At 44.7% G+C, this 11,054-nt stretch overlaps 1 protein-coding gene across 1 annotated transcript; it reads right to left on the minus strand.

The window, feature by feature from the left end:
- Positions 1–1,235: 1,235 nt before the first annotated feature.
- On the minus strand, positions 1,236–10,260 carry ZGLP1 (zinc finger GATA like protein 1). Its single transcript, XM_080988334.1, has 5 exons — positions 9,528–10,260; positions 4,911–5,005; positions 4,062–4,155; positions 2,359–2,490; positions 1,236–2,245 (listed from the first exon to the last, which is right to left on the minus strand). Exons 1-5 carry the CDS (start codon positions 10,025–10,027, stop codon positions 2,215–2,217), a joined length of 852 nt encoding a protein of 283 aa, XP_080844460.1. The 5' UTR covers positions 10,028–10,260; the 3' UTR covers positions 1,236–2,214.
- Positions 10,261–11,054: the final 794 nt, after the last annotated feature.

The raw sequence follows: 11,054 nt of genomic DNA on the forward strand, positions 1-11,054 counted from the left end.
CAGATAGTGATGGCAGCAAAGAAGGGGGCCACAGAGGAAATTCCCAGGAAACTTTGAATGAAAGAGGCAGGAGATAAGGACAAACTGGATTGAACAGAGAATGATTTTTAAAACTTATATACATGAAGAGCAGATAGGCTGCTTACCGACAAAACAATTAAGAAATAACACTCAAAATGTATTGAATATTATCAAACTCTTAGAAAAGAAAAATGAAAAAGAGGCTATCTTAATATTTCTAGATATTGAAAAAGCATTTGACAATGCCTCTTGGGCATTTATGAAGAGAACTATGGACATTATGCACTTTGGGATAGCATTTATCAAAGGGTTGGAAGCTATATATATGAATCAATGGGCAAAAATATTAATCCATGCCTCAGATGTGGCACTGAAGACCTTAAAAGGCTTTTGGTACAGTGGTCCCTCAGGTTACAGACGCTTCAGGTTACAGACTCCACTAACCCAGAAATAGTACTTCAGGTTAAGAACTTTGCTTCAGGATGAGAACAGAAATCGCACAGCGGCAGCAGTGGGAGGCCCCATTAGCTAAAGTGGTACCTCAGGTTAAGAACAGTTTCAGGTTAAGAACAGCCCTCCGGAACGAATTAAGTTCTTAACCCGAGATACCACTGTATTGGGTAACTTGTACATACCCAGCAAGTTAGTCTTGTCTGTGGCAGCTTGGTTTCTTATGTCTGCTATGACAACCATGGTTCTCTGTCAAACTACATCAGGCCAATATGCATTTGGCAGGACACATACTGGATCTGGCTTTCTGTACTGGGGTAGGGAGGTGGAAAGAGAAGGGAATTAATGATGGCTCTGTTGTCAGAGGCAGCTTGTTATCCAATTCAGTTGGACCTTTAGGGCACTTGTGGGGATGGGGAGGAGTAGCATGGATCAGTTTCAGGGGTTTGCCCCTGTAAGGCTTGTTGGGTCCAGATCGTTTCCCAAGGTCTCTTGTGGAATTTTCTACCGTTTTACTAGAGGCCAAGGTCTCGGCTTAGAAAACAGCTAGCCACCATCAAAATCCTAAGCACATCATGAGCTCCTATTTTGTAGGTTTCCTCTCCTGTTATAATAAGGACTACAAAGTAGTACAGTAATTGCCTAACCACACCTAAATTCAATTGTGTATTTCTCAGGCTACTTTTCCTGCTTCCCTGCCCCTCAAAGCTTTATTCCAAGTTTGACTTGAAAAATTAGGAATTAAAAGAATTTCCTACACTTAGTTACAATAAATAATATTTATTGCAGAAGCTTGTAACCAGCTTATAACCAGCAAAATAACCATCAAGAAGCTCAGTACTCTTGAACAAAACCTTGACTTGGGATACTAAGTAGAAAATTACAGGAAAATCAGAGTAATTGCTTTCAATTTCACAACATTTTTTATTCATTTTCTTTTGGCTGTGCTATGTAAGGGAGAATACAGAAAACAAATACTTCAAATATAAACACTATTTACAAAAATAAATACCACTTTGAAAAGAAAAGTGCCACATGGCACAATCCTGGTTGGACACACTTTCTGAGACACATTCAGCAATGCTGCATGTTGTACTAACAAAGGATAATTATCAGCATCCCCAACAAATATTTGAATCAAGTATATAAATATTTTGTATCATAAATATTATATATTTACACTTGCCATATTTAGTGCAATAGAAATTCATCAGGAATTCACGAAAGAGCTTCATGTCTTTTAAACAAACTCCCTCCCCCACCACAACTGCTCAATGACTGCTGTTCCCAAAGTTTTTAGTTTGTGGAAATGTTTCTTTGTACTTTCCAGTCCATCACTACAAAGAACTATTAACAAGAAGGCAGCAACCCAAAGTGCTAAAAGGTTGGGTGGGAATCACTGCCTGAAAGCAATTTCAATGTGTCCATCCTCAATGGGAACATTGCATTCTGTTCCAGCATGTAGCCCCAATTGCTTATGGAAGTTAATGGAAACAAACACTTTTTTCCTTGCAAAAAACATCCCCTTCTTTCCTGCCTCCTCCCACACACTGCAAACAAACACCCAACATACAACACATAGCACTGACTTCAAAAACAAAAGCAGCGTACAAACAAAAGACAAAGACAAACAAAGAAGAGCCCTTCATCCACTGAACCTCCTAATGACCAATCTACCAGGCTGTTCAGCCAGACCCTTCCGACAAGTCAGCCAGATTTCCCAAGAGCTGTTTTGATATCCAGCTAACTGCAAACCCTTAGAAAGCTTCCACATCTAGAAATGGAAACAAAAGAGAGCCCTTAGGTTGGCAGCAGCTGTGTTTTCTTCCTGCCGGTGAAGGGCTGGTGTGTTTTAGAAGCTGCTGCTCCCGCCGCCTGCCCCTTTACCTTTTCCGAGATTTCTCCTGGGCAGCAACTAAATGCAGCCTGCGTCCACAACTGGAACAATGAGAAAAGGGATTCCCACCATGCTTTGGAATATTCCAGCACTGAAAACACCGGATTCTGTACTTTTTGTACCTGAAGGTCAAAAACAGAGTTGATTAAGTCATGTGGCAGGTCATTCCATTCATTTAGGTCTGACTGTAGTAACCTTCTCCCCCCCCCCCCCCGGCGCAACTTAATCTCCCAGTTAATTCCAAATGGCATGAAAGCGGAGATGAATCATCTTTCAGAGGGGTGTCAGGTGAAACATCAGGCTTAGGATCCCAGATGCCAGGATATAGGAATGAAAGGTGATGGTGGCATATGATAAGGGTCAATCAGCATAGTGTTGGGGCTTCACTGAGCGTGGCACACAGACTGCAATGGCCTCAAGTGCTGTGGCCTGTTATATACTGTAAAGGTAAAGGGACCCCAGATCCAGTCACGGATGACTCTGGGGTTGTGCGCTCATCTTGCTCTATAGGCCAAGGGAACCAGCGTTTGTCCGCAGACAGCTTCCGGGTCATGTGGCCAGCATGACTAAGCCGCTTCTGGCGAACCAGAGCAGCGCACAGAAACGCCATTTACCTTCCCGCCTGGAACGGTACCTATTTATCTACTTGCACTTGACGTGCTTTCGAACTGCTAGGTGGGCAGGAGCTGGGACTGAACAACGGGAGCTCACCCCGTCGCGGGGATTCGAACTGCCGACCTTTGTTTGCCGACCTTTGTTTGTTTGTTAAGGTTTGACGACCTTAATTTGTTACAGCTTGTTTCTGTACAGTGGTAACTGTTAGACCCTTTTAGATGAATAAGCCTGGAACAAACAGGTTAAATTGTTTTATTTCAGGGTGCCCTTGCACAATACATACTGTTCTAATGTGTTACTCTTCAATGCATAAAATTTTGACCATTGTAGCTTTTAAAAATTTGTGGTGAAAAGTTGGGTATAACTTTATTCTTTTTTTAAAAAAAAGCTCAGATAAATGCTTTAATATTGCCATGCAGTTCAGATCATCGCTTTTGTCTCATCATCGCTTTTTTTGAGGGGGGTGCCTATATAGTGAAAAATCAAAAATAAATGGAGAGAAGAATGGCAGAATTCATTAGACATCATACACAGGTAAGTATCTTAGCCTATTGAAATATTAAAATAATACTAGCAGATGCCACAAATGAGGGGTGTTTAAAGGGGAAGAATAAGAAAGAGTATCTAGGAGTCAGATCACTGAGGATAAGCTGTAAGGGTAGATATTGTCCACAACTCCTTCATTCCAAAAACGTATGAACAGCACCCAGCACTCTAAGAACTTATGCTCATGTTGGTTTCTGGCTTATGTGATTTAGCATGTCATTTGAATGCATGTTAACACTTGCTGTGTCTTCTCCAGCCCATCTTTCAACTAATGAATTGCTTCAGACTTCCAGTATTTAGCGATGCAAATTCTAGCTGTCGCTAGGAGAGCTGCAATCGCTTCTAAATCTGTTGATCTCACCACAGGCTTCAAATAACAGAGAAGAGCCTTTTCAGGCTACATGGCAAGTTGTACTCCGTGCTGTTGTGTATTATCTTTTAAACTTTTTGCACTGCCAGAAGATATGCTGGGCATACCTTTTAAGGAAACCAACAAGAAATACGCCACGCTATTTCAGCAGTCATAAGGTACCTAATGCCACAAGCATTACAGAGGGGGGTCCCATCTTCAGCATCTCTCCATAGTGGTGTTTTCCTGGTCTTGCAAGAAGCACAGCACTTATCCCCTTAAAGACAAAGGGCAACTGGGTCAAATAGCAGTTTATAAGCCACAACCCTGGATGGTATTTAATGGATTAATACAAATCTTATTATAAACAATACCTAATGTTTATTGCATGTTCAAAGCACCTCCCTCATGCGTATTAATTTCAAACAGCCTGGCATACCTTATTTGGACTATTACTTCATCAAAAGATTCCAGAACAGCATTTCAAAGTGTGAATAATAGTTACTCTGATCAGCTGGGTAGTGATCAGACTGAGAGGTCAGAACTGACTCAGATGTTACAGCAGCCAAGCTTCACTTGCCTTTCCCACAGTGTTTAGAAAAGTTGCACATGGCTACACTTAGTTCAGCACAACCCACCGTTAAGGCATACTGAGTATTTAGGGAGGTAACCTCCCTTTCACACTTGTGGGTACAGAAACCACTAATGGCGTGAAGCGACTCTGGGATGGATGGTTTTCTAAAAAAATAATTTCATACATTGAAATAGGGGAGGCATCCATTTACTTCCTCTCTTTCTCTCCCCCTCCCTTGTTTTTGTTTTTCAAAAAACTAGCCTTACCAATAGGTGAAACAACAACGTTCATTGGTTTGCTACAGAAAAACCACATGCTTGGCAAGCGGAACAAGACCCTCCCCACTCTGTACTTCTCCTGGAGAAAAAATTATCACAACAAGCTTTTCTTTTGTCCTTAGTATCCCAAATATTGCCAGCTGATACTACAAGTATTTATTGCCTAAATTATTGACATACTGTGGGTAGAGGGACATCCTTCTTCCTCCTTGGAACTGCCAGCTCTGCATTCTTCTCTCGCTAAAGGGGTTCGGCTTCTTTTCCCAAGTTTTCCACTGAACACAGATTAGATGTATAGCATTTTAGATCTGCTTCAGAAATCTAATTTCTAAACTAATTGACTTAGTTTTGCACTCTTCAGTGATTCCTGAGACTCAAGAGAACCAACAACCTTTTTTCCTCATCTCACGTGTCTTCAGTCATTCCAGGACAGGCCACCTTATTCCCATTTTGATGATTGGGGAACTGAGGCTGAGAGGTGAGTCACGCATTCAAGGACACCTAAACATCATTCTAAATAATCTATTGCTGAGTGAGGGATTTGAAACCTGTGACATCTTCTAGAATCATCATTTGCCACTTAATCCACTTCCATTACAGACAGAAGCAAAATAAGCGAGGGTTACTAGACTTATACCATACAACACATGCTTAAAAAGAAAACATTAATGAACGTGAAAGCCTGTGGAGTAGTAAAATCAAACCCAGGTATTTAAAGCCTGTTGTACATATAGGCAGCTTCCAGAGTTATATGTAACTCATCCCTGAAATGGAGCTACAATTATAATTACTTTCCCTGACTGAAAATATTTCAGAGTTAAGGCCCCTCTGCCCCATACATTTAAAGCACTATTACACCACTTTAAATACCGTAATCATGGCATATGTATACTGTATATTACATTTGCACTTCAACTTTCCCCCAAGGAGCTCAAGGTGATGTACGTACATGCACCCCCCCCCCATTTTATCTTCACAACAACCCTGTGGGGTAATCCAGGTCCTAGCCCAAGACTCAAACCATTACACCGCACTGCCTCTTTTCTCCCAAAAGAATCCAGAAAATTGTAAAGGATGCTGAGAGTTATTGGAGTACCCCTATTCACAGAATCATATATTGTGGACTTGGAAGGAACCCCAAGGGTCATCTAGACCAATGCCCTGCACTGAAGTAATGTCAATTAAAGCATCCATGACAGATGGCCATCCAACCAGTGCTCAAAAACCTCCAAGAAAGGAGAGTCCACCCATTCCACTGCCAAACAGCTCTTACCATCAGAAAGTTCTTCCTGATGTTTAGTCCTTCCATTGAATCCATTAGTTCAGGTCCTACCCTCCAAAGCAAAAAACATGCTTACTCCATCTTTCATGTGACAGACACCCCTTCAGCTGTTTGAAGATGGCTCCCTCAACTGTTCCTCATAAGGCTTGGTTTCCAGACCCTTGATCATCTTGGTTGCCCTCATCTGCACATGTTCCAGCCTGTCAATATCCTTCTTAAATTGAGGTGCCCAGAACTTGACACACTATTACAGGTGTGGTCTGACCAAGGCAGAATAGAGTGGTACTATTAGTTCCTTTGATTGGGAAACTAGACTTCTGTTGATGCAGAATAGCATGAGCTTTTTTTGCTGCTGCATCACACTGTTGGCTCACATCCAGTTTGTGGTCTACAAAGACCCCTAGATCCTTTTCACATGTACTACTAGCAAGTCAGGTGTCCCTCAGCTTATATTTGTGCAGCTGGTTCTTCCTGCCTAAATGCTGAACCTGAGATTTGTCCCTGTTGAATTTCATTTTTTTAGTTTGGGCCCAGTTCTCCAATCTGTTAGAATCACACCAAAGCCTGATTCTGTATTCTGTGGCATTAGCTACCCTTCCCATAGAATCACAGAATCATAGTGTTAGAAGGGACCCCAAGAGTAATTTAGTCCTCCTCCTGTAATGGACAAATCTCAACTAAAGCATTCATTATAGATGTTTAAAACCTCCAATGAAGGAGTCTAGTCAACTGTCAAACAGCTCTTACTGTCAGAAAGTTCTTCCTGATGTTGATTTGGAATCTCCTTTCTCCATCTTCCATGTGACAGTCCTTAAGATAGTTGAAGATGCCTATCAGATCTCAGTCCCTTGATCATCTTGACTGCCCTCCTCTACACACGTTTCAGCTTGTCAATATCCTTCTTAAATTGTGGTGCCCAGAATTGGACACAGTATTCCAGGTGGGGTCTGACCAAGGCAGAATGGAGCTGGACTATTACTTCTCTTGATCTAAACACTATACTTCTGTTGATGCAGCCTAGAATGGCATTATCTTTTTTTGCTGCTGCATCACACTGTTGACTCATACTAAGCTTTTGATCCACTGAGACCCCTAGATCCCTTTCACACTTGGTAAACCAGGTGTCCCCCATCTTATATTTGTGCAGCTGGTTCTTCCTTCCTAAGTGTAGAACCTTACATTTGTTCTAACTGAAATTAATTTTGTTAGTTTTGGCCAAGTTCTCCAATCTGTTAATGTCATTTTGAATCCCCACTCTGTTTGCAAATTGGATGAGCATCCCCTCAATTCCTTCATCCAAGTTTTTTATAAAGATGTTGCGCCCAGGACAGAACCCTGTGGCACCCCACTTGTCCCTTTTTCTAGGATGACGAGGAACCATTAATGAGTACTCTTTGGGCTCAGTCAGTCAACCAGCTACAAATCCTCCTAACAGTAACCTCATTCAGCCCACATTCTGCCAGCTTCTCTGCAAGAGTATCATGGGGGACTTTGTGAAAAGCCTTATTGAAATCAAGATACACTACACCCACAACATTTCCCCTGATCCATCCAGCTTGTAAATATATATATATATATATATATATATATATATATATACACACACACACACACACACACACACACACATACATATACATATATACATACACATTCTTAAGGAAATCAGCCCTGAGTGCTCACTGGAAGGACAGATCGTGAAGCTGAGGCTCCAATACTTTGGCCACCTCCTGAGAAGAGAAGACTCCCTGGAAAAGACCCTGATGCTGGGAAAGATGGAGGGCACAAGGAGAAGGGGACGACAGAGGATGAGATGGTTGGATAGTGTCTTCGAAGCTACAAACATGAGTCTGACCAAACTGCGGGAGGCAGTGGAAGACAGGAGTGCCTGGCGTGCTCTGGTCCATGGGGTCACGAAGAGTCGGACACGACTAAATGACTAAACAACAACAACATATATATATATATATATATATATATATATATATATACATACATACATACACATACACACCAGACTTGTCTGGCATGATTTGTTTTTGAGAAACCCATGCTGGGTCTTAGTAACCACAGCATCATTTTCTAAGTGCTCACAGACGAACTGCTGAATTATTTTTCTAGGACCTTTTCTGGTATTGATGTGAAGCTCACCGGTCGGTTGTTACCTGGGTCTTCTTTCCTCCCCTTTTTGAAGGTGGGGACAACATTTGCCCACCTCAAGTCTGCAGGGACCTCACCTGTTCTCCAAGAATTCTCAAAGATTATAGACAGAGGCTCTGAGATTACACCTGCAAGCTCCTTCAGTACCCTTGGGTGCATCTCATCAGTCCCTGGAGATCTGAATTCATTTAAAGTAGCTAGGGGTTCGCTGACCACCTCTTTTCCTATACTGGGCTGCAGCTCACTCCTTGCATCATTCTGTTATCACCAGATTGGGATACTCCACTCACAGAGCTACAGTTCCCTGGGCAGAGGGATTGATTATTAAACCGCTCTGGAAATTGTAGTTCTGTGAGGAGAAAGGAGGAGAACAACTCTCAGCACCCTTAACAAACTACAGTTCCCAAGATTCCTTGTGGGGAAGCAATGGCTGTTTAAAGTGGTATAATAGTGTGTTAAATGAACATGTCAAAATTACATCACAGGTGTGGTTGAAAATACAGCAGCATTAATCACCCTTCCAACATGTTGAATAGAATTTGTTTTATCCAGTGTTCTAAGAAAGAGGCAATATATTTTCAGTCAGGAAGACATAAGTTGTTAGTTGAAATTGTCTGCTCTGAACTTTTATTCTCAGAATGTTAAGGGGCAAAACACCTCTTCCTTCCATGCTATGCTTTCAATCCAAATTGGCCAATCCCCGCCATGCTGTTTTTTTGTTAAAAAAAAAGACTTCTAAATACATTTAAGTCCTTTGTAAAACTACATCATGCAAGCACCAATAACAAGAGAAGCCAATATATCATGTGCCAAGAAGATTCACCTCGGTTGTTAACTGAGCGGGAAATCTGCCCTTGTCTTTCAGAAATCCAACCAATAAATACAAAAGTGCTGTTATACCAGGTGCTTTTTAATTTAACAAAAATCCATTTTCGACTCCAGTGTTATTCATACTGAGAGAAGACTGGAGTTCATTGATTTCATTAGATCTCTTCTTGAGTATGAATGCGGCTGGAAGTCACTCATTAACTTCAAACATATTAGGCTGCCTGTATTTAGGTCTGGCTATCCTGCAAGTACTCCCCCCATCAGGCGAAGCGTTAGGCCTCCTCCTTACCACAAGACGTCTGCCTGTAGACTTGCTCCGGACCGGAGGAAGCCCCATTGAATGGCCTGGGAACTGCCAAAAAAGCAGACTACAGGAGGTACATCTATGCCCTCTTGGGGATCTAAGGGGCCGTTAAAGACGAGGCGGAAAAAGCAAAGCATCCCATGAAACATTTCATGCCGACTTTGCGTTTGCAGCCAAGCAGAAGAGAAACGCAACCTGCTCTTTCCCAAGGTGGCGGCTGTACCTGCTGTATCGCGGGCGAATGAGGAGCCGACAACCCCCGGAGCTCTTTCGGCAGAAGCTCAGCTGCATCCGAAACGTGACCCCCTGGAAGGCGGCGTCCCTGGCCTCGCAGCTCCGCTGGGGTCGGGGCTGCTTGCGGGAGACTCGCCTCCCGGCCCGCGGCGACTCGGCCGCAGGGAAGGCGTCCGTCCGGCGCTGCGCCTCCGCGCCCACTGCGCGCCGGAGCCGGGCGGGGAGCCCCTTGGCGAGGGCGCCGGCCTCTGCGCGCTCGCCCCGATCCGCGGGCTTCGCGCCGAGGCTGGCGCAGTGCAGGCTGATGAGGCTCAGGGCATCCAAGGGCTCGAGAGCGGCGCCTGGAGACGCGCTGCGCCGGGGGCGCGCGTCCCGGCCCGCCGGCCTGTCCGGCTTTCTGCCAATGGGCTCCGGCGGGGAGAGACGCTGGGCGGTCTCCTGCAGGAAGCTGAGCGCGCTGGGGTCCGAGAGCTGGAGGCAGCAGGCCATGGCGCCGAGGGGCTCGCACCTGCGGAGGAGGGAGAAGCAGAGGGCAGCGCGTCAGCCGGGAATATGTTTAATTCCATAAGGTGAAGATCGAAGGATGTTAATGTTCAAGTTAAATTTCATAAGAAGTGGGATTTGGAAAACCGTTAAAAGGACATGCAATGAAATTCAACCAAGGGGAAGCCAGGAAGTCACTTAACAAAGTTAATAAGTGTGATTTTCAATAAGGCTATGATTTATGTTTGTCTTGTGTGTCTGTTTGTTTATAATATTGTGAAAACTAATTTTAAAAATTGGGGGGGGGGGGAGAGCCGCCCGGCGTCCGAGCGAGCCACTTTCGAGCTTGGCGATCGCGCCCCCCCCCCCCCCCCAACTCTTTGAAAGGCAAGATCGTGAGCACATGTCGACATCCACGCGGCTCGTGTTCCCACGGGGCGGCTCTGGGTGGGTTGCGGCCACGAGGGAACGAACCCAGAGAAAAGCCCCCCTCCGCTCTGTCCTCAGCCCCCCAGGACAGGACGGAAGGGCTAGTGGCCAAAACCAAGCGCAGCTTTTTCGAGAGCTGCAGCAATAGCAAAGCCTCCGATTAACTCGCAGCAGTGTCCTTCTCGAAGTTCGCACAGTTAACACCCGGGGCTCTTTAACGGTTCCCAATGATAGCCAGTAGATGGAACCCGAGGGCTGTTGCGGCGAGCAGAAAAGCCAAAAGCAGCCCGGGGGCGCCCCAGGTCGGCGCGGCATCGTTCGGGACCTGATCGGCCAGCCCCGTTAGGGGCGCGGACACACTTTCAGAGCGAGAGCGGATCGTTCCCTGCGAACTGTCAGATACTTCTAGATCCCCTTGGCCAGATCCCCACACACCACCTGCCTTTGTGCGCCCTGGGCTTAACACTAACTCCGAACAGTTGCTTTTAAGTTCAGGAATTCCTTGTATGGAGCACCTTCCTGATACCAAGGAGCTTCCCCAAGTTATCCCGACTCGGAGGCGGGCGGGCGGGCGGGCGGGCGTGGCATAAGGAGAGAGAACCCA

The sequence above is a fragment of the Podarcis pityusensis genome (assembly GCF_964106645.2).
Source record: "Podarcis pityusensis genome assembly, chromosome: 17".
NCBI classification, from domain to species: Eukaryota; Metazoa; Chordata; class Lepidosauria; order Squamata; family Lacertidae; genus Podarcis; species Podarcis pityusensis.